Source organism: Parus major, chromosome 6 (assembly GCF_001522545.3).
Source record: "Parus major isolate Abel chromosome 6, Parus_major1.1, whole genome shotgun sequence".
In the NCBI taxonomy this organism is placed as follows: domain Eukaryota; kingdom Metazoa; phylum Chordata; class Aves; order Passeriformes; family Paridae; genus Parus; species Parus major.
The window spans coordinates 11,354,799-11,380,547 of record NC_031775.1 but is presented as its reverse complement, the minus strand read 5'-3'; the positions used below and the strand labels follow the sequence as shown (position 1 = coordinate 11,380,547).

At 43.0% G+C, this 25,749-nt stretch overlaps 1 protein-coding gene across 1 annotated transcript in view; it reads right to left on the bottom strand.

The window, feature by feature from the left end:
• The window catches only part of SYNPO2L (synaptopodin 2 like), a 39,410-nt gene that overhangs the window by 9,791 nt on the left and 3,870 nt on the right, over nucleotides 1-25,749 (bottom strand). Inside the window, exons 2-3 of the mRNA XM_015633843.3 lie at nucleotides 15,424-15,575; nucleotides 12,265-12,926 (exon numbers count right to left, since the gene is read on the bottom strand). Of these exons, the coding sequence (XP_015489329.1) occupies nucleotides 12,265-12,926; nucleotides 15,424-15,575 (814 nt within the window). The remainder of the gene's footprint in view (nucleotides 1-12,264; nucleotides 12,927-15,423; nucleotides 15,576-25,749) is intronic.

Here is a 25,749-nt window from a genome sequence, read left to right as displayed (position 1 = left end):
AAAAGAAAAGAAGACATTTGTACCTGCATAAGGCTGATCCAAGCTTGAGAAAGTAGAGTCCAGACCTGGAGAACTGGGCATGTCACAAAGCCCGTTTAATTCACAACTCCCCATAAACAGAAAGAGAATGAGAGAGGAGCAAAGCAGTCCCCTTCTGGAGCAGAACCAAAACTCTGAGATGTCCAAGGTCTTTGCTATCAGTCCACAAGCCTTTTAAAGCCTCTCTTTTGTCTCGTAGGCATTGCTGCTGAAAGCCATGAGGTCACTTTGTCTATTTTTGTCTTCATAGCTTCATCACTGAACAGTGTGATGGACATTGTCACCTGGCACTTAAACACCCTTATTCTTTCCCCAACCCTGTACTCCCTGTAAAGAGAAACTCCTCTTTTTTATTTTAAATAAGAAAATATACTATATATTATCACAAATTCTGTGGTGCAAGTTTCAGTTTAGAAAGGTGCAAGCTTCAAGTTAGTGTTACCAATGTCTAAATGTCTAGCATTTCTGTGCCAAAGAGCCCTTCAAAGAGATGAAACTAGCAGTGTGTATATCCAATATAGAGAGGCAGAAGAAACCTGCACAGGAAGAAAATAACTTTCCTTGTCTCAAACTCTCAGAGAGCATTCAGCTCAGGTAAAGAGGAAGAAAAGAGAGAGCAGAGGCTTTCCTGTGTATATCAGTTTTCTTCTATGTCTGAGGAGAACCAGTCATGATTCAGATTTCTGTGTGTACACGACTGAGGAACATTTAACAGAGGAGCATTAGGATCCTGGATTCCTGCAGTGAAGTTGTTTAGCTGAATTAAAACACCAGAGGCTGTTACCTACACTGAAAACATGGCTGTGCGCAGAGAGGGTGCTGGAGTGTTTGGAAACCAGGGAGTGGTGTTTTGGCAGCACCATTCAGAGATCCAGCACTGGAGACTGAGAGGTGTTGAAAAATGAGATGCTGATAGTGAGAACTGTGGTGGATGGGAAGAGAATAGATGGTGCTGGAAGTCTGCAAATCTCTGCAGTTGTGGGCTGCTCAGCATCACTTCACACTTTGCTAGGTCCTGTCTTACCACTCCTTGCTATACTCTAGGAATAGCTCCTGTGAGACCCAGAGCCATGGCCAAGGAACACTCTCCCATGATTCTCCTACCCAGCAGCCCCAGCCTTAACAATTCTGTAGCCTTGGCAGACGATCTCCAATGTTAGAATCTGGAAAAATGAAGGTCCGACCACACATGCTGAAATCCAGCAGCCATCACTGTACTCCAAGAAGACAACCCCCACAAGGGAACACTGCTGTAGAGAGACCTGTCATGTCTCATACAGAGGTTCTTAGAGCAAGAACAATGAATGTGGTTCAGTCTCTTCTTTGATGAATAATTACACATATAGGGATATATGTCTCTTTGGGGAAATCCTGTAATATTGATACATGTCATTGGAATGAAAATACAGCTCTGTCTCTCGTAAGAACATTCAAATGGAATAGATTAAAGAGTAAAAATAAAAATCTCATAAATTCTGTTGGTGTGGTGAATGATTTCTGTAGAAAACTTTTTGTTAACTTCTAAAGCACTTATTTCATGTACACACTGAATTCTGTTGGAAAAAATACACAAAATGGAAAAATATCTATTAAGCAAAGCCTATGAAGATTTTCCTCTTAAGAAAATTTCATTCATGTGACATGATTTTTGTTACTAATTACAGTAAAAAGAAGTGTAAAGAGTATTAATATTTTCAAGATCAGGCTCTATTAAAAGAAAGCATTTTAATGTATGCCCAGGCAAGCTACTAAGCAAGCAGGCTTACATGAGGTTAGATACTGTTCATGTTCTCTAGGAAACAAACAATGATAAATTTTATTACGGAGATCGAATTCTAGAAAATCCATTACTATAGAAAATAAGGTGCTCTGCTGCTTCCAGAGATAAAGAACCTGTTCCTCTGACGAAATGCTACTTGTCAACTGCTTTTTTCAGATGGGGTCACCTCGAATTTTGTTCTTCCAGCTATTTATGTTAGACAAAGTCATTTTTCCATGGCTAATGTTGCAAATATCTCGGTAAGTCATTAGAGGCTACAGACATCTCATACTTTACATACCTGAGATCCTTTCAAAATAAGATTTAGATGGGTTATATTGACCTTCTAAGAATTACCCTGTTGAAAGTTTCAACCTTTAAAGCTTTGATCAGTATTTAAATTGCAAGCAGTTAAGCAGAGGGGTATATATTCTTTCACTTCAAAGTAAAGGTAAAACTCTTGGGATATGAAATATTTGTCATTCTTGGATATTTGCACACTTCCATCACATAACCTGTGCATAATATAAAACACAGATATGGTTTCAGCTCAAATTTACAATGCTACTGAGAAATGCTACAGTCCTACTCAAATCTGCAACACTTTAGCATATATCTGAAGTTAAACAGTTTAAATACTTGTCAAACCAGTGTTTCTTCTTAAATGGCTAGTGACTTTAAGTGTGCCAGTGAGACACTGCCCGACTGTAATCTCCTGGTTTTGGAAAAACAGAAAGAAATAGGCTTTTCTGAAGGTAAGCAAACAGCCCAGGGGAAAAAACATGCCCAGTAATTTTGTAGATTTTTGACCATTCTTAGCCACACTGCTGTTGGAGAGCTCTTGTTAGGCAGAGAAGGTGTAGAGACATCACTGTTCATGGCTGCAGCATCTTAGTCTCATGGTATCCTGCTGGAGACTCAAATAGCTTGTTCATTCAGAAAACTCTCTCATCTGGGTGACAGTTTGCCTTTCTTCCTGAGCTGAAAAGTGTCCTCAGTGCATAAGGTAGCACACATGGCCAGTTTTTCTGTGCTGACAACTCACACCTGGGCCCTAAATATTCCCTACATAGTCTTCTCCCAAAGGAGAACTTTCTTTTGCCAGGACAGCACCTGCTGAATGCACTAGTGAATCTGTCTTTTGTGGTTTCAGCACAATTTCCTATGAAAGGTTTATGCGAACAATGCTGCACATCTTTTGATCTTACGCATTTCATGCTAATAGCTTTTGAGTTCATTTGCTAATTTAAGAGTCTGAAGTCACAAAGATACAAAGCTCCTACAAGGAAATAGAAGGCTCAACAGAGGAGAGAGACCCCACCATAGGAAGGGAGAAGCCTGAGTGCAGTGTTAATTAGGCATCAGAAACTGAAGAACACACACACACACATACATGCTTTCTCATTTTGAATGTGAGACAGACATCATACAGATTTGCATTTACTAGACATGAGAGAATGAGATATCAAATACAAAACATAAATTAAAAGTATGCCAGGATCTGCTAATTCTGCTGCTTACAAAATTGCTTCATGTCTGACAGCAGATACCACTGATTGATCACATCTTTGTCTTTCAGTCTATCCAACATCTATTCCAGTACTACAGACAAGTATATGCTTACCATCTCACTACGTAGACTTGATTAGTCCTCTAGCACTTGCCACACAGTATCATGAACCAGTTGATTTTAGTCCTTTCCTGCAACTATTCAAGCTCCTGCTACATTAGAAATTCTAGCCTTTCACGAGACAACTGTATACCTTCCATGTGTTATGTCATCTGCCAATTAATACACAGCAATCTCCACTGAATCCCCAGGACACGCAATGAAAATGGTACTATTGCTATTTCCTGTTACTGCTTGCTAGGTACAACACCCAGGAGAAACAAACCACATTTACAAAGCTTCAACAGCAGGAATTAGCATCTGAAAAAGCAGAGAGGAAGACAATAGTGGTGTGTACCTGGGAACACTTTTGAGCTCCTCAGTCCAGGTAACCCCCCTCCCTCCCCTTTGTCCCCCACACACCTGAGTTTCTCTAGGAAGAAAAACCAGAGAAAATCTGCAAGGTGTCTCAGCTAGGTTCCAGATCTGAATAACAGCAGTTTTGGGGCTGTGGTGTGTCCCACAGCACATGCTGCTTGTCCCGTCTAGATGCAGCCAGAGGATAAGATCCACTGACAGAAGAGAAGAGGGTTGGGATTTTTTATCATCTGTCTCCTTGCCAGTCATAAAACAGAGGACCTTTGATTGACGTTAGTGTTTAAAGCTCTGTGAGTGAAAATATAGAGGTAGTCCTGTTAGACTCAGAAGACCAGTGAAACACTACTACCAACTTAGCCAGTTAGCTCATCTGACATCATGAACCATTAATAGTTATGTTTTCTGTTCTATTCTTAGCCAATTGTGCAGTCACCTTATGGTAGTCCTATCTCATCCATATTTCTCTCATTGGAAAAGTCATGTGGAAGGCTTCTTACAGAAGGCATATGAACTGTGAACTGTGATCATATTATATATAATAATAATATATTCATATTATTCCTTAAGCCATGAAGTCTTACCTTACTGAGCAGGTCAAAGACCCTTTCTACTTTTATTAGTCCATGTTGATTTTACTGTTCATTTTGTTTTCTGCAAATATGCACAAAAGAACAACTTCATGCACCTAACTGGAGCTAAATAATTTTTTTCCTTATCATCAGAGCCCCTGTCTACTAGAAGGGTATATTCTTGGTCTTTTTCCCTGAGATCCTTCTTATTCCAAGGTACTTGGCAATGACTGAGGACCATTCTGATACAAGTTTCATTAATTCCTTATATTTGACCTCTACGGAGAAGCTGACTCAGCCTTGTCCTTTCACTACAGTCAGTGTATGAAGATATGCTGAATCTACTCATCCCCGTTTCTGCTCCTGTTTCTTTCTGCAAAAAGTGAGATTCTTAGTTAATGTAAATGGTAGATACTGATGAAAGTAAAGCTTTACACATTTCCAAACAAACTGATGTTCCCTCCTACGATGAGTTTAAGTGAAGCTGAAGAACAAGTATTTGCCAGGTTGACAGCTTTCTCCTTCCTAGCTATAATTTTCTCTCACTTTTCTTAACTAATGGCTGTTGTTTAATCACTCCTTGTCAAAGTCCTTTTATGCCTCATCCTTTTAAATCTCTCAGTTATCCATCACTATCACTTTGTCTCAAAACAATTTCAGTGTTGTCCCTAGCAGACTTGTCCCTATTTTGTCAGCAACCTTGTCCCATATCTCTTTCAGAACTGATGGAAATACTATGGGGAAAGGGATTCCTGTTATCTGTTTGCATTACAATTTCTTTCAACTCAGATCTCAAAACCTGGAATCTAAAACTATCGGCTTGGTTAAGATAGTCTTAGGTTATACGTTATAAGGGGTTGTATGTATAATGTATGTTTCAGTGTTATACGTTATAAGGGGTTGTATGTATAATAATGTATGTTTCAGTGTGATTATTGCTCTAATCACTTTTGCAATCTGAACTATTGCCAACATTTTGGTTTAATGACATTGTTCCCCATCAGCTACACATCCCAAGTCAGAGTAGAAGTGCATGTGCAAGGCCAGGCTGTGTTAACACATGGGACAACATAGTCTGAGAAGTCACTAACTGGGACTCTGCAAAGACCATGGAAGTGTCAGTTTCAAAGGGAATTCTGTCACTGCTTCACCAGCAGCAGGATGATGAATGTCCTCTGATCATGTCTGAGGAACTGTAACCCACAGTCAGAGTCCCTGTGCTGAGAATGATAACATAGAAATAATGTCTGAGTAACTGACAGTTTAAAAAAAGATGCTTCAAATGATATCTCATATAGTAGAAATACTAGAAAAAATGAGAGTATATACCTTTTCATTTCAGGGATCCCATAGTTTTCCTCCATACATCTTCAAATGCTAAAGATCTATCTCCTCCCAGAGAATATTATCTGCAGCTAGATTTATCTTGAGCTAACACACGTTCAGCTAAATTTGTGTCTCTATTAGGGGCAGCAGGATTGCAATGAGGTACAAAGGTAGACCAGAGCAGAGCTCTATCAGCCTCACTTCCAGTGCTGCAACCCACAATATCCTCACTAAAATGCTGGATAAGAGTGATGCCTGAGGGAATGATGCTGGAGGTCTCCAGTAAGAATACCTGAGGAAGATGGCAAATTACTTGTGACACTTATGAGATGACTTAAGAAAGGAGGGAAAAATTCATCCACACTAGCCAAGACAGACAACAGTAGTTTATCATCTGGCTTCTTCCCCGTTAACATATCAGCCTGAAAATATCACCTCTGCTTTCCATAGAAGGACATAAACTGAAGGAATAAGTTCAAATGTTGTACTCAAGCCTAAAGATGGAGAAAGAAGGCTCTAGATGCCTGGTGTTTATCTCACTGTGTTTATCTCACACATTAATAAATGCCTTCCAAGTGGTAGAGAATTCAAAGATGAATGACAGTTATTAGGTGGGGTTTCTTAAATAAACACATAACATTTGCTTTGTTAAACAAACAAACACAGTCTAGTTGTACTAGACTGCTGCTGCAGTGTATAGAAACTGATTTCCCAAGCGGAAGTAATTTCCAGTTTCATGCATGCTGAAATGAGATCAGTCTCTCCATCTGTGATTCAACCATAGAAGCTGTTGTTCTTGTTTTCTGAATGGCTGGCTGCTCATTGAGTGGCAAGGGCCAAGGGTGATTCAGCATGGCTTCACACTACTAGGAACACACTTCTGTAAGATCAATAGTTCAGGCAATTAATTTTAATCTCCTGGTCTAAGCAGAATGCTTTTCTATTTTACTTTAAGGCATGTAGAATGTAGTAGTTGTAGGCTACTATCCTAAACCTATTGGTCTCCTTGACTGCAGTGAATGACAAAACTAGTAAGTTAGTCTAACAGTCACATAACTGTGATCATTAGAGTTACAACTGTCAAAGCTGAAATCCAAATAGAAAATGTGGTGCAATAACTTCAAACTGCCATTCAGACACTTCATCTTGCTCACAGCCCCTGTGGCCTATACCAGTTGTAACAAGCTGAGAGATGGCTTGCTGCACTCCTCCTCTCTGCAGAGAAATGTGACTGCAGTCACTCTTAGAGAAGAGGTAATCTCTATGACCTGCCAATGAATAGGCCACTTATTTATAAGCATTCTATCTTTTCAAGTGATGCTGCTGTACATCCGCTTTAAACAAGAAGGATTTCCTTTTCTGATATGGAATGTATTAACTTTGATGACTCTGCACAGGCAGTCAGGCCCATATAAAGCAGAGGAGGAAATTTCCCCACCCAGTTTTCCCTCCCTTCCTCTACCATACATGGAGAGGCTCTTGAATGCTAGGAACTAAAAATAGTCCAGCAGATAAGTTTAAATTAAGATATTTTGAAGCACTTCTTGCATTGACACAGTGTGATAGCAAGTTAGGAATAGACTGCTGTCCTGGTATGTCTATCCTATTTCCAGTTGTGAGAAAGGCTGAGCCTTTTGTCCTGTGAGATGATTTAGGATGGGAGTGAAAATACAGTGCACCTCAGGTGGCTGAGAAGAAGCAACCCTGGCTACAGATGGATCTCAAGCCTCTGAAAGTGGGGTGAGAAGAGAAGGACACTGGAAGCTATGGGGAACCAAAAAACCTCACTTGCAATTACTTGTGACAACTGTTGTCTGATTCTTTCTGCCACAAGCTCCTGCTTTCTGTTAACCTCCTGAAACTGATTTAGATTTTTTAATTTGTATTTTCTGTCTTTCTATCTCTTCCTTTTGTTCTTCACTGTGCAAGTTGCACATAAATCATCTCAGGAAGGGACTGTGCTTGGCCCTTTACAGTGATGACAAGCTGAGGGCCTAAAGATCCCCAGTTTCCCCAGGGATTAATCACCTCTAAGGAGAGCAATTTACATTTTTAGTGGGAAGAAAACAAATTCATACTTTTTTTCCTGCAGATTAGGCAAAATACTGGCTGTTCACAAACATAACTGGTTGATAGTTCATTTATAATATAGCAGAGTCCCTGTTTGCTGGCTGCTCTCTCACCCCACTGAGCAAAACACCAGGGTGCATAGAAGCCACTGGGTAGTGATGCAGACAGAAAAAACACAAGTTTTTTACTTGTAGGGCAAGTTCCCCTGCATTTGAGTGATGTGTGGCTCCCCACAGCCTCACAGTAGTCTGATTTGAATGGGTTTTAAGCAGGCACATCCGAGTCATGTCCTGTGGAGAATTGGAATGACATACGTTCTTATCCCACAGGTTGAAAAAAACGATCCAATACCAATGTACAAATAGAGCATGAACTTTGGAAGGAGAGAGGGCCAAACCTCATTGCAGGGGCTGTTGGCTCTCTAATGAGCTCTAAGACCTTGTGTCTTTGCTGGGGAAGAAAAAGCATAGCTCAGCAGCTGATGACATGCAGGACATCATATGGTGGCACCATCAGCTGCTGCCACATCCTGATCTTGGGCTGTTGGTACTTGCTGCCACACTGTGTTCTGCTCCTGGAGTCAAAGCCCCGCTTAGCATAGATAAGGAAGGCTCCATTTGCTCCCGTGTTGCCGTGATGCAAAGCAGGTGTCAAACAGCAGCGTCACCTCCAGCAATTACCACGTGATTTATATCCTCTAAGCAAAAGCAGGGAAAGCAGTTGTACTTCCTAGGTGTTGGTGGAGCTTCTGCGAAAAATTACACGTACTGGAAAAATGTTTATCAGATGAAAATTAAGAGAAAATGCCTCAGTAACAACCAGAACATAAAGACTGATCACCCATCCTGGTACAACTGGGGAAGGTGGTGAGGGAATACAGAAAGCAGTTCCTCATTTCACTGATGATCTTGAGGACAATATAGAGTCAGCACAGATCAGATTTTCTAACACCATCAGAAACAAAGGAAAATCATATAGGAAAGGGGAGACAGGGGAGCTGAATCTATTGACCTATGATCCAGAAAGCTCTGGAGCACACACAATGAGTACAAAAGTCTATAAAAGTTCTAGAGATAGGAAATAAAGAACAAAGCTACAGAAAACCCAAGAGCTGACAGCTGTATCAGTATTACTGAAATCCTTGCAGGGCAATAGAGCAGTGAAGAATGTCAGTTGTTACTCTTGGTGGTGTGCAAAAGAATTATTATGTATCTTTGATCTTTTTCTGGGGTTTCAGTTATTCATATTCAAATAGAGGTTTGATGTTTCTATATACTCATCTAGAAATAATGTACCTGCAATTCTGTTTGCTTGAGGTACAGGGACAAATGGGAAAGGGAGACAATCCCTGGAGCTTAAAAATGACAGTGAAATGTTAGAATGAATTTAAACAAAGAACAAGAGAAATACCCCAAAACTGAAGTGAACATCAGAGCCGACATAACAAAGCAGTACAGGAAGGCTGTGGAAGAAAGAATAAGGAACCATCCAAGGAACAGTCCCAACAAAACAAAAAGCAGTTTTTCACATTCTTATGGTGCAGTGGTGGGAGTTGAAGAAGGTCGTGGCAGGGCAAGGAGGGTGTGTTAGTAGGTGCACTGGGAATATATTTAGATAGTGCTTCAAAAGGCAGCCATCTGCTTAGGGATTCACAATGGCCCTTAAATGTCTCCTGCCTGTATATCGATACTTAGGCCCTCACAGCTGATAGTCCAAGTCACTTTCTGGAGCTAACTCAGGTTTTAAAACCCTTCCTAACTTCTAAACCATGATTTCACATTCCTGTTTAGCAAAACCCAGGAGTGTCTGTGTCCCTGAGTAGGCTACTGTACTGTAGGTATTGCTAAGGAAAGGCAGAGGAACAGAGCTCTAAATGCTGCTGTCTCCATGGGAGCCTAGAGCAGCAGTAGGAGCTGGAGCAATGACATCCTTGCAAAGGCTACACCTTTCTGGCAAGAGATGCTCTACCATGTCCTCCCATGCTAGTCCATAGCTTCTCTGCAAGCAGCCTCCCATGGGGCCAGTGCAGTCCCCTATCCTCCACCTGTGTTTATACCCCTGTTTATTATATGGGTGCTCTTTAGCTCTATTCATCACATAATGAACTCCTTCCATCCCTCTTCCTTACTTGTTTCCTTCCCTCACACTCACTAGCTGTTGAACTGGACTTTTGTTTTAATGGCTGCTGTGCTCCAGCATGATCAGGATGTAGTATTTTGCCTTCTCATTTACTGACAAGATCTCTAATGCAAGAAAAGATGATGTGAGTTACCATCCCTGGCATAGTAACTCCTACAGGAGGACACCCATGGCCAAACATAAACCAAAAAGAGGGTGAGCAGTGAAGGAGTAATAGGAGAATAAAATATTACCTCAGTCTGCTTCTGGGAACCCTAACTCCAGCTGGCAATATTGTTGCATCATGTCCTGCCATGGGATATTATCTTGCCATCAGAAATGCTCTGAATTAAATACATAGCTTTTCTGGGATCCCTCTGTACTGATGTCGTCCATGGAAATAAGTCTTGATGTAAAGCAATTGCTCCTCTGCTGCTGGGACTATCAGGTGGCAGGGAGCAGCTGAACATGCCTTTCTCAACATTCACCTCATGCTTGTACATTATTCAAAGGGGGAAAAAATAACTTCATCTTTAGAGAGGCTGAAATTGCTGATTTCTTTCCTGTCCTAAGGAAAATGAGAGCTAAAGACTAGGAAGAAATAGAACAAGGCATCAGGTGCACTGCCCAGCAGAGCAAGACATAAGGGACCCAACCTTCTTGACAGTGTAAGGAGCACTAGGACTGAAGGAAGAACCTAGGTTTGAAAGCTACCTCTATAGAACTCTTTACACAGAACAGATAAAACAATATTTGGCCCAAGAAAAAGAGAAAATAGAGGTTTAATAATTGCCTTGCAGTATTATATGTCCTTGGTAAAATGTCTAGCATTTGAATCAGAGGATCAGAAGTTAGAATCCACGTGTTTTCTTTCTGATTCAGTCTAGTTGTCACTGTTTGACACGATGTAGAAGTGTGGATTCATAGCACACACTAGAACGAGTTGTTAAGAAAAGGGTTTTTATTTTCTAAATTTTTCAGTTTTTATAGGGTCTTATGTTACAGGTTTAACATGATTGGTTAAGGGAACACTACCTCTTGTCCCATTGGTGGGACAAGAGAAAAACACACTATCTGCAGCTATGCACAACTGTTTTGAGAAAGTAAAATGATTTACAAATATTATCCTTGAGCGAGAGAGCTCCCAAGAAACTTCCCCTTGGAAACAGATCAGAATTACTGACAGGCTGTAATTCTCTCAGGCTCAGAGAAAATCAGGTCCACAGTCTAGTAACTTTTCTGTGTCTTTGTTTTCCATTCTGTCAGTTTTTTAAGGTCACTTTTTTAAAAACTCACTTTATCTCCAGGCTCAGAGAAATGTAAAGCAGTCAGTTATACTACACACTGAGGTACATATATGAAAATAAGTGTATGGTTACTTTGGTTTTAATATTACTAGATAGATCAAAACTGTGAAATCAGTTTTGTTCTGCCCTCATGTTTGGGCTTGAAATACTTCACGTGTAGCAGAAACCAGGAAAGATATTTACAATTAAGGTCACTTCAGGTCTATCACCCATATACTACACTACATCTTTCAGTACTTTATTCCACATGGAAAGGTCTTGACTATCAGGGATGGCACTACAAGGACCTGCTTCAAGAGCTGATCTACCAGCTGTCCTTGCTGGCAACCCTCCACTGCCAACACCTAAAAAATTATAAATTCTACCTGAACTAACCAGCTGCTGCCAGAGATGGGCATCCTTGCTGGAGTGAGTGCCTGCAGATAAAGTTGATATAGAAGAGTCCCTCCCTGAGCTGGATAGGGTGAGAGAAATAAATCAGTTACTGAGAAGTCTCTTTTGCGGCTATGCTGTCTGAAAATTATCTCTCATCATCCTTAATTGTGTAATACTGCATGCCTCTGGAAACTCTACACTGACATGGAGAGCTGAACTGAAGAGAGGGCTCCTTGGGAGCCTCTTGAAATGAGGGTTCTGTGCTTAACGCACAGGTAGTGAAGGAGAAAACTAAGCTGCCATAAGATCTCTGGAAAGCCAGGGAAATTTAACCTCCAAGTTCTTTCCTGACACCATTATGTCTTCTGAGTCCTCTAACCCCAAAGTGTTGAAGAAACCAATGACATCCATCCTTTTTCCAGCATGCAGAAGTACTAGAGCACATCTGGTGAATGGCTGCAGCCTCTGTGAGTGACTCCCAGACCCCTGACTCCAGACTCTTTCTCTTATCTGTTTCTTAGGATGTCTTGGGTGAGGTAGACCCCAGTGCCAAAGCTGCAGCAGAAAGCTCTGGTCTCTGCAGGTCTGATTTGACTAGTGGTCCTTTGTAAGCTAGAGGAACTAACCCACCTGACATTTACAGGAATCAGGCTTTTGGAAGGAGAATCCAGCACAAGGAAAAGGCACGGGTGAATGGCAGTTTAGAGGACTTACTGGCCTGCTTGGCTTTCTCTGTATACGTGGTGGTTAGGTCTTCATCAATCGGATGTTCCACTGGCCCCACCATGGGGATGAGATGGCGTTCCGCGCGGATAGCCTTGGTGGCATGGGGCAGGAGCATTGCCTCTGGAGAGGGCTCCCGTCCCTCTGTTGACGGTGGCCGCAACTGTCCCTCGCTGTCTGAGAATGGAGTGTCTGTGCGACTGCCAGGCAGGCAGACAATCTCCCTCTTGGCCACCCTGTTGGAGCTGGCCAGCTCTGCTCCCCCCTGTGCAGCAGCCTCCGGCATGCTCTCATAGCCGCTCTGTTCAGACAGGGACACCTCGTCCTGAGGTGCGTCCGCCCTGCTGGTGGTGCTCTCAGGTGGGGAGCGTGGGCTCTTCTTGCGAGCCCTGCGGTGCTTCTCCTGCGCCACATTGTCAGCATCGCTGTCTGTCTCACCGTAGTAGGCCTCGCTGTCCGGTGGGGACATGAGGCTCTCCAGGTGCCTCTGTGACCTCCATGGCTGTGAGGGCTGTGTGGTGGCTGGAGCTCCTGATGCTTCAGAGCTCAGTAACTGCGCCGGGGGGCTGAGCACGGATGATGGAGAGAGCACCTGCTGCCCTGGAGAAGGGGAATGCTGGAGCCTCGGGCCAGTCTGGTCCCCACCAACTATCCTGTGGGGAGAAGGAAAAGTGGTGAGCGAGGTCTGGTTTGTGTAGCTAAACTGGAAGGAAACCCTGATGTGAGAGAGGGCTATGGATTGGGACAGTGTTAAAGATGCTTTTCAGGTGGTACAGACACCAAGAACAGACTTGTCCCTGACATCACCTACGTGCTCTCATTCTGATTTTCTGCTTCACAGCTCTATGGAAACCAGGTGTTAAACACTCAAAATTCAGAATGCCCTAAAACCGTGAAAATCTACCAAGCTTAATCAGCTCCCCAGGCATTTCTCCTGGAGATATGAATTCCTGCATAGCAAGCATTCCCCAGGATATACCCTTCAGCTGGTGGCTTGTCAGCAGAGAATGACTGGAGCTCAGCTATCCCACTGCACTCCAGCTGCTTCTGCAGCTGAGACTGTCAGATCTGCAGATCCTGGCACCCCCAAACCACTTTAGTTCAGACTGAGCTCCCAAGAAGTCCTCTGACTTCCTGCCCCCTGTTTCCTCTGACCTCTACATGGGAGTAAATAGCAAATACTCAAGATGTAAAGGCCCAAGCGTTTTTTGGGGATAGGACTATGGTATCCGGTGGTAGGAGACCTCTATAATATTTAGCCTGCTCACTGTGGGACTGCTTCACAAGCTAATTATCAATACCTGGGTTTTGACCACCATATGCAGTTATGCTGGCCATAATCCATGGTGGCATTTGCCTTTGGCTTAGACATAGCAATTTCAAACCTCTAAGACATCTGGAAGGATGACTGGAGTAGGTGCTGGGCAGACTGGGGCAGTCAACCCTACTGCTGGCTTCCAGAGGTAAGGAGAGTTGGCTGTGCTGGCAGGAAAAGAGCCCATTCTGTCTTCCCTCTCCTCTAGAGTGAGTCTGGTTTTCAATGGCAGTTTGACTCTAGCCCACACAGATGGAGTTGGGAACTTGCTCCTTGTCTTGTCAGACTCACCAGGGTTTATAAGAGTTATAAAGGAGTCCTAAATATTTGCTTTCTGAACACGCATATCATGAAGCCAGGCAGACAGCATTGCCTCTGTAAAGCTGTGGAACTCATGACTTGGATCCCAATTCTAAACTGTGAAAATTTTATATTTATATCAAATGCTTTTGTGGAAGCTAAGGGTGGGAGAATTTCTCTGGCAGTTTATTTTTTAATACTATTTGCCATTATGAAATCTCACTGGGGAGCAACCTCAACATTTTGCAAGCAAAACAGAACAGTTCCTCCTCTTCTGTAAACACTTGACCAGGTAACTGAAAAGCTGGTAACTGCTTGTAAGCCAGTTTCTCTTGTTCTGTACTGTCAGGTCTCTCCCTGGGAGACTGTCAGTGTCTCTCCCTTCCTCTTTTTCTGAAATACACATACTCCAGAGCCATCCAGCTACCTCTCCTTTCTGAACAGGAATGATTGGTGTTTTCTCTGGGAAGGTAAAGATTAAGTGGGAATAGACATGTGATCAAAAAAACATTTGATGATTTCTCCACTACTCCAAATGAGGCCAACTGATTACATTATTTCCAAACCATCCAGAGTTGGCTCCATCCAGAGGGCTGCAAGAAGCCTGCCTTTTTTCACTTTGTTGTGACAAAGTCAAATGTGTGTTTCAAATCGAATTCAAAGTGTGCTGATTTTGACCAATTAGAATTTGCCCAGGCACCTTCTGGCTGCAGATAGGTTTCAACAGCATGAGATAAGGCCTTGGCAAGGGAGCAGAAGCTATTCTGGACACCTTGCATAGAACTTACTCATCCCACTTAATCACAGCTAGGGTATAGAGCGAGCACATCAGAAGGCACCGGCACTTTCTCTGAAGCCAAGGGGAAGATCTTGCATGCTCAGGCTTTCCTTCTCTGAGCGCTGCCCACCTCTGCTCCTGCTTTATGGATGACAGCAACCAGCATGCCTGTCCCTCCCTATTGCTCACAGTGCTCTCCCTTGTCCTTTCAAGGCTGTAGAAGATAACATCTCCCAGCCCCATTCACCAGGGCCTGATTTTCTGAGGGTAACTTCTGTTTAGGCAGTAGTGTGGTCTGCTTAGGACCTCACAAAGCTTTGCAGCCTTCATTTATAGGATTAATCATTTTTAGCTTGGGCGGCATCCAGCAGGCACTGATGCACCAGGTTAACTTAGCACAGAGGATGAGGAACGTTACTGACACTACTTTTTGTCCATAAATTTAGCCTGATCTCCAGTATTCTCTTGAACCAGAGACCAGAAGAGATATTTCTTCCCATATAAAGGGGGCTTAGTCACACACCTCTAATCTTTGTGGATGTCAGTTGGACCACAACAGCCCACTGTAAGACAGGGCAAAACACTGAGATGTCCACATGTTAGGACATGGGTAAGTCCTCCTAGTACATCTTGCACTATGATGAAACCAAAGGCTTCCTGCCTGCCTTGTTTCTGCTGGATGTGGACAGGTGCTGTACTGGATGAAACCACCCTACTCCCTGCACTGTCACAGCACCGGCACTTGGGAGCAGGTTACCTTTTCACGCGGATGTTGAGCATGCCATTGGAGGAATCGATGATCTGCATGGCATTAGCATGGGACAGGCCAGCACATGACTTCCCATTGATAGATACTAGAACATCATTTTCCCACAGGCCTCCACGGCACGCTTTGCTTCTCTTTCGAATCTGAAAAAGCAGGAGAGAGGATAAGGATGAAGGGAAGAACAAAAGCTATTTAGTTCAGTTGTTTGTCTCTTGCTGGCCCTTCTATTGCTCCATTCCTCACAGAATAAAATAAGGCCTAAGACAACTGTGCTGACAGAGTGGAGCACTAATCCTCTTGAATGAGCCCTGGCTGTGCCTTTTGGCCTCTGTTCCTGTTAATTCCAAGAACCACTTTGCTGAGCATAGGCCTGACCTGATCACCAACCCTGTTCTTTAGTGCAGATGAAAGACTCAAGAATACCTACATGCTCTTCTCCTCTTGTTCCCTGTCTCCTAAGTTGGTTAGGGAGTCTGTGTTTCAGAGAGGGAACAGACTATGCCTGCACATGACCGTGTGTCCTTCTGCACGCCCCTACTGTACTTCCTTGGTATGATCCCTGACTCAGGCAGAGCCTCTGCAAGTACCATACTCAAGGAAGCTGACACTGGGGAGAGGTGGCAGTTCTGAGGCATATTCTGTTGTTAAGCATTCCTGTTCCAATGGCTTTGGTCAGTGTATTTCTGGACATCTGCATCAGGCCATATGGTGTCCTGTTACACAAGTGTAAACTTGGAATAAATCTTTAGCCTTAACAGGAGTTGTGCAAGATATGCATTGCTATATCTGAGAAGGGAGTTGGAGTCACTGGTTCCAGGCAAGCTCCTAGATCTGGCCTCTCATGGCCATCTTGCACCAAGTGTTTCCTCTAACTTTCTTTTAATTATCCATCAGTTAAACTTCTTACCAACTCAGCCTAGCCTTTCTGCTAGGATAAGCAAGCAAGAAAACCAAATGCCCACTCAGCCAAAAACCACAGACCTCTCCCATATAGGCAAGTAGTGGGGATAGTCTTGTAGGACATCTTAGCACCCGTAATGTACTCATTTTGCACATAATAGCCAGGTAAAATCAGTGGGTCAGAGCAAGTCAGGACCAAGGTAGTATTACATTCTATTTGTAGATTCTTCTAGAATATTTCTTCAGATCTTTCAGTTAAATGAAAGACAAATCAGTGCACATCTGTTTAACAGAGGGTACAGTGAACAGACTGTCAGATCCCTGCAGAGAAGTAATACTCAACAGGGTACCTTTGCCCATATCTCACAGCCTTGCTGCTTGAGCCACCAGATTCATCTATAACACCATAGAGCTACTTTGCCCACACTCCCATGGCAGCTTCAGGAAAGAGAAGTGAATGTAGGAGGATTGCTCCCCTGTCATTGTTCTTGCAGGAGCAGCAGAGGAGCAGGAGATGGGAGAGCTGGAGCCCTAAGGAAGTCCCGTGGCATGACTGGCTGGTCTTAGAGCCCAGGACCCCTGCACCTGTGGGGTGTGTGAGTGCCTTGGGTTTGACCCTGCCGGCCTGTGTTGAGCAGACAAGAGCAACACTCCTCCCAGGTCGGCCTGTCAGCAGGACTGAGAGGTGTTGGGGAAGAAGATGGAAAGAGGAGGGTTATGCTTCAAGTTGTTTTTGTGCTCACTGGTACTTTATCACTCTGTAGCCTTTCCAACGTGACCCCAAATCTTGCCTGCATGCTTAAAATAGGGACTGTCTCATCCCAGCTGCCACATCCATCAGCCTCTGTCATTTTAGTCCTTTATCTCCCTCCTTGTTAATATAAGCCTGGAATGAGCATGTGTAGGTCTGTAATGAACTACTGCTGAAGAACCACGGTTACAGTATAAATGCTGCTTCCTGATACTTCCTCCAGATGCAGCTGTCAACTGAGAAGGTAAAGACACATTTTCCAGTGCTGTTTGCTGACATAGCAGCTAATGAAAATAGTAATGGTTTACAAGAGGTTAAAGGAGGGCTTCCCAGTATTCCCCAAAAAGCCAATTGCTGCTCCATAGCCAAGTACTGGATGGGAAGATACTTGCTGAGTATTTCTCCCAGTTGTGAAGTGAGGGTACTGGGGGTTAAAGCCTGTCAGCCAGTGCTCAGAGCATTCCTCACATCCTATGGTATTCCTCCCTGCTCACTGAAACCAAGGATGTAAGCTGGTGACCAGCCAGAAAAACAGCAGTAAACTTCCTCAGTACTGCAAGTCTTTGTGAACCTTTTGTTTGGGGTTCCCAGGCAGGAAGGATCAGGCTGTGCTCCCAACACTGCCTGATGCTGTTTCAGGTACCTTTATACCAGAGAAGGCTGGTGGGACTCAAGCAGGTATTGTGGGCTGATAATCATGAGCAGGCAATGCCTTTTTCTAATGGTTAGTGAGGATGCTGGGTTTGGCTTGGTCTGTGCTCAAATTTCACTGGACTTCAAAGCACATGCACTAAAGCAACTATTGGTACTTCAGAGCTCTACAATCCGGGAGGAATTTTCCCATGTCTCCATTCCTTTCTGGGAAAATAGGACCAGGTCTCTTCCAGTGCAGGAAGAGACCTATACAGTCTGAAAATAGCATGTGTCTGGCTCAGTCTTCCACAGATTTATAAACACTCCCTGGAAGTTTATGAATTTGCGTCCTGGGATCAGAGGGAAATGAACTATCCACAGCTTCATTTTTACACCAAACCCCTACCCCACTGCATTTGCCAGGGAGGAAGGCAAAGGGGTTAAACATAGAAGAGGATTGTGCAGAGAAAGAAGGACAGGACAGGACTTAATCCACAGCCACGACAGCAGGGTACAGTGTGATGGAGGCTGCAGAGCCTCTGGACAGAGACCAACACAAGCCTGCCAGTTTTTATATGAGTGTCAGCTCTGTGCTGTAGAGAATTTAATGACAAACTATAACCTGCTCATCTCGAGTACAGCGAGGGCAGCACCGAGCCTTTGAGGCCCCAGGCCAGGGTGGCTGCCCAGTCCAAAAGCCAGGCTCCCTGCCCATCCTGAAGGTCAGGCTGCCCTCAGGATCAGCCACTTGCTCCCCATGTCCAAAAGATGCCCTCTCCTGGGCACCCAGTGAGCCACATGAAGTGTCACTAACAAGGAGCTTCTGCTTAAGCTGCAGAAAGCTTGGAAGGTGTCACCCAACAGCTGTTCTGAAGAGGTGGGAAAAGTTGGAAAAAGTGGTGTTTCAAAGAGAAAACCTCTCTGCTTTCTGTAACATATACCTGGAGAGCTTTCTTGTGCAAATGAGAAGCAGCACTGATAGACTGACAAGTGGTCAGCATTGGCCCCAGACCTGGCCTTGGGGATTGCACTGTCCGACCTTCTAGCACACACTGGCAAAGACTGACCTCTACTTTCATGTGAGCAGCCCCAAAAATTCTGTGAGCCTCTTGTAACTGGCTGTTAGAGTTTCCATTCCATGCCTCAGTGAACACACTCTCCCATGGCATACTCATGTCAAGGTATATCCTGTTTAGATTTCAGATGGGTTTAGGAAATCCCAGTTTAGAATCTTAGGGATTTATGCTACCAGAAATACAAATCAATGTGAAAAACTGGAACACATTTACTCAGAAAATTGTCCATGTCCCTGCTCTCTCAGCAGGAGATCTGGAGCAACAAAAGAGCATTTGTCAGAGAGGTTTAGGTCTGCAGTAGCTATGTACATGCACATACAAACACGTTTTCTTTCATTACTTTGCTTCTTCCCATTGATCATGTTCAATCTGACATAAGGGGAAGGACAGAGGCAACTGATACAAAATAACAAAAAAACAAAAAAAGAAAAAAAAAAAAGAAAAAAAAAAGGAAAAGAGTAAGGCAATGACTGAGGAGGAAAGGAATAAGAAAAGGTGTTGAAAGGAAGTTCAGTGCTAGGAGGGGCCAGGAAGGCCAGAGTTGAGATCAGGCTTTAACAGTACAGTACAAGTTTCCTTGTACAGCCCTAGGCAGACAAAAGAACATGCTGACTGTTGACGTGTCTTGGGGAATTCAGCCTAGCTTTCAGGAACAGAATGCAAGAGAGGAGGGGTCAGATGCAACTTGGCAGCATCTGTCCTTCAGCAGGGACTATATTTAGATAGTGGTATGTAGGGGCTGAACACATGCTGGGATGTTAAGAATAGAGTCATCCCGATAGTAACTTAGTGGCTTCACATCTTGCCTCAGTACAGCCCAGGGAACCTGTCTTGAAACTTCACAACCACTCTCCCTGCTGGCCAGTACCACTTCTTCGTAATGAAGTAGGCTGTGGATAAATAGAAGTGGTTTGCAATGTAGCCTCATGTCATCCATCTCTCCCCTTGCCTCCCCAAGCCACCTCCCACTTCCTCTCACTGGGAGAGCTCAACCTATAAGGTAGGAAGATAAAATTTATTATCAGTCTTCACCTACTCTCCTGCAATCTTTTCAGCAGAAACCTAGCAGCCTCAGTCCAAGTTTTATACTGAATACAATCCATCTTCCCACCCAATGCCTCTCCACTCTGCATCTCTCAACACATAGCCATCCCCTTCCCCCAGAAGCTACAATGCCATGGTGTCCAACACTCCATACAATCTGGCAGTGTTTAAATTTCATTCCCAGCCTTATGTGAAATGAAATCCTGTCACAGGTTTCTCATGGAGAAGTTAGAAATTACTTTTATGGTATAAAGCATTAGCAAAATGGAATGACTCAAGCAAAAGCCAATCAGCATGTGGGTCTGCTCCTCCCAGAACTCCCTGCTCAGCTGAACCACAAACAGAGCAGTTGCTGGATGCAAAGCAGAAACAAACACCCTGTACCTCTTCTTTCTGAAAATGTGTATTTATATAATTTGGTTATTGGGCCAGTTTGGCTTTTGTCCAAGGCCAGTATTTACTCTTTTTTGGGCAAGGAAGAATACTCCTGTGACTGGAGCAAGGAGGTGGCTAGAGTGGGATTCAGAAGATCTGGATGATTTTTGTGTGACCTAGGATAAAACACTCAGATTGTAAGCCATAAAAGGCAGGAGCCTGAAACCAAGCCCTTTTTCAAGAGTCTTTCTTTATTTCAGTTGCTCACCTGAACACAGAGATCCTGTGATATACTTTCTCTACGCCTTACCTATGAAGTAGCAAATAACATCACATCCTCATGTCAATGCCATGTTTTTATTGGAAGCTATTTCACAGGAGAATATCTGCTATAATTACACTAAGCATTACAACTGCACAGGAAGTTAGTTCCAGTAATTTCCTGATGAAACATCATATTCCTTCTTAAGAGGTAACACCTGAGGACTTGCCTCCTGGTAAAGTAGGTCCAGTGTCTCTGCAGACCTACTTCACAGGTCATCCATGGTGAAGCTTAATTTGAATGAAGCTTAATTTCTTAAATAAAGAAAGAGGGAAGAGAACACATACTTTGTGGAATGGACACAGCAAGGGAGAGTGATGAAAAGATGTATCTTAAGTGGCAGGACAGACTTGGGTGCCTTCTGGGCAAGGGATTTAGCAATGAGAGCTGGTAGTGGAAGAGGATGCTAGTGCTGGTCAGTTAGTTAAGTATATGTCAGAATACTGTAAAATATGTTACTACCTAGAGTGTACTGGTGCAGGAATGAGAGAACAAATTTGTACATGCACTAGATTTAATTCTGACTTGCACCAGGGGATACAAGCTGATATAAAACAAACATAATCAGGGATTGTTGGTTTTCTCTCTCTGTTGGTTTTCCCTTACTGAAATGAAGTGCCTTAAACTGAGTTTTTTGTTGTGGTTATACAAGAGAGGGAAGAGAAAAACAACCTCAAACCACTTTCTTTTTCTAAGCAAAAAATTTAGCACAGGGTCATTGTGGGGTCAAGTTTCTAGCCAGAGGTGGCTCCGGGTAGATAAAAAGAGGTTTTATCTCCTTAGCTATTTGTTACTTGATGGCAGATTAGCTGAAAAGTGATTGAAATGTAGTATCAATGACAAAGAATAATGCTACATGTACCAGAATAGATACTAAAAGTATTTGATAAGCATTTTACCCTCAACAGAGTAAGCAGCAGGATAACAGGTGTTTTTTATATGAAGCAAGTATTCAGAAGGAACAGATGTATTTGTCAAATATTTGTAATAGGTCACACATTTAGGAGCTGTGAGAAAAGCAACTAAATGTTCAGAAAAAACATGCTTATACATGTCCCATGTAAGACCTTTTTCTAGAGGCACAGCCTGGCTACTATGCCATAAAAAATTTTAGAATCTTTTATGGAACCTAATGGACTTGAAGCTAATAAGCAAATCTAGCAACTAAAATGTCTTTTTACAGGTACAGGCACTGAACTGGGACAGAAGGAGGGAAAGACTCTTGAACACAGGGCAGAGTTATCCAGAGACATGGCTTCAGTCCTTCAGAAAAAGGTGCTCCCATCCTTTGCACTGCATGGTGATACTGTGCTCAAAGGGGCCGTGAGCACTTGCAAGCCCTCAATAAAAACTCTTGTCAAAACAGAAGGCTCTTTTCAGGTGCTACTAATTGTTAAGCAGCAACAGCCTTAAGTATATTATGCCTCCACAGTATTTATGCTGAGAGAGGACAAATAAGAAGACATACCTGCTCTTATTTTGATAGAATGAGGGTCACTTTTGTTTGCAAAAAAATACTGAACACAGCATTCATAATATCGCAAGAGTGGGTTACTGCACCAAAAGACAGCACTCAGTAACCAAAGGCAGCCTGTCAGCAATAGTCTGAGGAGGATAAGCACCATTGTTCTGCGGCAGCAAGGACAGGATCAGCCACAAGTATGGATTAGAGAAGTATCCCATTCACCTGAGGGATCTAGGGCACTTAGGTACAGAGAGCTTCCTGTGCCTTGTGACATCTTTGTAGACATCTTGTAGGTATGAATGTACGTCAGAAACCAGCCTCCCCACATATATTCAGTAGTTCTAGTCAGTAGCAGGCTGATTAATGTCAGCGAATGAACCTGAGCTCTGGACCACAACTATTGTAGCATTAAACTGGTGAAATGATCCTTGGCACATCTTTGGCTCAGATTGACTGATACTGCCCAGAACAATTCCCAGGCACAGTTTGGGAGCTAGAACATACCATTTCCAGAGCCACTGCCTGTGGGCATGTGGCCATTTTTTTGGAAGAATAGAAAATGTTAATTGCTGGGCTTCATTACATTCTGTAGCAGCTGGCATAAGAGCCAGAGAATGGTCTCAGGTACATTTAATGCACCAGGTATAGATGGATCATGTACGGTTTCACTGCAACCTCTCATCAAGAGATTCTTCCAGGTCCTCGGAAAGTTCCACTGGTGCCACAACATGTGCTCCCTCACTAGCGGCCAAGTAAAGCACCTGCCTAAGAGCCAACAGGCCATAAAATATGGCCAGGAGCACTCCCAAAGAAGCTTCAGGCATGCCAAAACCAGCATTAGTGACTGCTACAGACCAGCAGTGCATTTTTAGGTATGACAGTAAACATCTGCGAAAACAGAAAAAGAACAGGCTGACCCCTGAAAAGGGGAGAAGAGAAGATGCTCTCAAATCTAGAAGCCATCAGACCTGTTTGGGTTAGAGCTGGCACCTCCTGCAGGAATAATGTCACATGACCAAAGGAGAATGACACAGAGCAGCCTGGCTGTGTGTCACAGGGAGCAGGGACATGGCAAACAGGCAGCAAAGATATCTCGCAGAGGAGACAATAGAAACAGTTATCAGCAGAGAACCATACAGGAAAAAGTGGGAATATGTGGGAAAGAGCTAAAAGGAGGTTGTGATGAACTGCTCTTAGCAAAACAATTTTTGGTTTTAGAACCAATAAAATCTTGTGTTACTGCTTCCCCTAACACTACTACAGAGTATTTGTACAGAACAGCCAACTGAAAAGAGGCTCTTGAGCTCCAGGGCCAATCCTCTGTAGTTTTCAGAGGCCATGTTGTTTACTCTGGTTCATAAACTGACTCAAAAGATTTTCAATTCTTTTTCTAGTTTGGAATGTCATTGCTGAACCTTCCTAGTTAGTTGCTCTGTGCTGTCAATGCTGTCACCTATATTTCCCAGATCCAGCTGCAACAGGTATTTGCTCAACATCTATTTGTAAATTGCAGTCACCTCTTTCAATATTTTATTAGGTGAAAGAAGCCTTCTCGCTTCCCCTCCTTTTCTGTGGCTGCTCTACCTTACATTTATTTTCCTTGAAAGGTGCTGATTCTGTAAGTATGGTATTTCCAGTGAATTCCCCCTTGTGCATTAGACAATAATATCAATGCCTTCATATCTCTGTTAGACATGTCTACCTGAGGCTCATTTGTATATATTTGCCTATTTTTTTTTTTTTCAGAGATTCAAAATTTTGCTGGCTTATTATTGGTGATGCACTAATATACCCAGGTCCTTTGCTTCTACTGTCAGTACCAGTGGTAAAGACTCAGTTTCTTCTATCATGTCAGTATTACTTGTACTTGGGCTGGAGGTAGAAGCACCTTCCCTACTTTTTATAGAAAGTAACTGTGTTTTCCCCTCATTGAATAATTGAATTGTTTTGCAGCAGGATCCCTAAAGGCAGGTTTGCATGCACTTGCATCATCCTGTCCTGTTCATCGTGATAAAAATTATTTCCATAATATAATTTCATGTTATGTTTCTACTTTAGTTGATTAATGGCATTAGTGCTTACAGCTTTTCTCAGACTAACTATTTTACATTTTGTTTTGTTTTGAAAGCATTTGATGAACATATCCTCGCTGCAAAGAAATCCTCCAGGAACCTGATGGTATTGTTCTCTTTTACTCTCTTTTCAGAATGGGTAAGCCTTCTCATCAGTTACAGCTACATCTGAGGACCATGAACTTTCCCTCAGCCTTTCTAAAATAAAAATATTGCCATCTATGGATCCTTTTTGCTTCTTGTGTTTATGTTTGTTCTCTTATTTTCCAAGACACTTAAAAGTTTTATTTTGTTTATTTTTTGGTCTCACTCCCTACTCTTCCAGTATCTGTTTTTATGAGCCGAATTACTAATGGTATGCTTTTCAAATACACATGAATATGGTAGTCTTCAGATTCACATTAGGCAATTTTAGCACCTGGACACTGCAAATTATTGTATTGGTGGAACAAAAGAGTCAGTATGTGCTCTTGTAGACAAGTTTAAGATGAAAGGAATAGGCATTTGCAGTTACAGATCTGGAACCATATAATTAGCTGGTGTTAATGCTAGCATTTCAATCTTTCTTGTTTTACTTAAATTCATGGTTTTTCCTCAGTATCCACTGGGCACTGCTGGAAGAAGCAATGTTCTGATCCCAAGGCAGGCACATCTTGTTTGGTTCTGTAAGTTTAGCTGAATACAGAATTAGTTATCATTAGAATCATCATCTTGTTCCACTCCTCCTGCCATGGGCAGGGACACCTTCCACTAGACCAGGTTGCTGAGAGCCTCATCCAACCTGGCCTTGAACACTTCCAGGAATGGGTCACCCACAGCATCTCTGGGCAACCTGTTCCAGTGCCTCACTACATCTAATCTAAATCTCTTTTAGTTTAAGATAATTCCCCCTTATCCTATCACTATCTATCCATTGAAAACATATCTCTCCCTCTTTTTTATAAGTTCCCTTCAGATACTGGAAGGCCACAATGAGGTCTTCCCAGAACCTTTTCTTTCCCAGGCTGAACAATCCCAACTCTTTCAACCTGTCTTCATAGGAGAGGTGCTCCATCCCTTGGATCACCTAGATCCTTTAGACCCCAGGAAGTCCACATCTTTCCTGCACTGAGGATCCCAGAGGTTAATGCAGTGCTCCACGTGGGCAGAAGGGCAGAATCACTTCCCTCCACCTGCTGGCCACTCCTCTTTTGATGTAGCTCAGGATGCTGTTGGCCTTCTGGGCTGTCAGAGCACACTGTGGGCTCATGCCAAGTTATGAACAACCCAAAAGACTGTCCACAAGTATGTAATTCCAGCATCTTTCTCCAGGTGTGTCCCTGAACCCATAACCCACAGGAAGTTACTGAATGGCACAGAAGCTCTGTGGCAGCTGGATCCAGCATGTGAAGACACAGCTGCATTTCTGTGTCTTTGTATCAGCTGGACTGAGGCTTAGAATTGATCCCTTGCTGGGAGAAGCAGTTTAAACTAAAGTGTACATCCTTTTCATTTGTAGAAAAATGGGTTCACACCCCACTTCCAACATCTTCCTGTACTTTATTTTTTTACAGCCAGTTGAGTACTTTGCACTAGAAAACAGTTTCAAATGCATGTATTCACTGTACATTTCAAGTTAACTGCAATTTGAAAACAGCCAATAATTTAAGCCATCCTTGTGAACACCTTATGAGAGAACA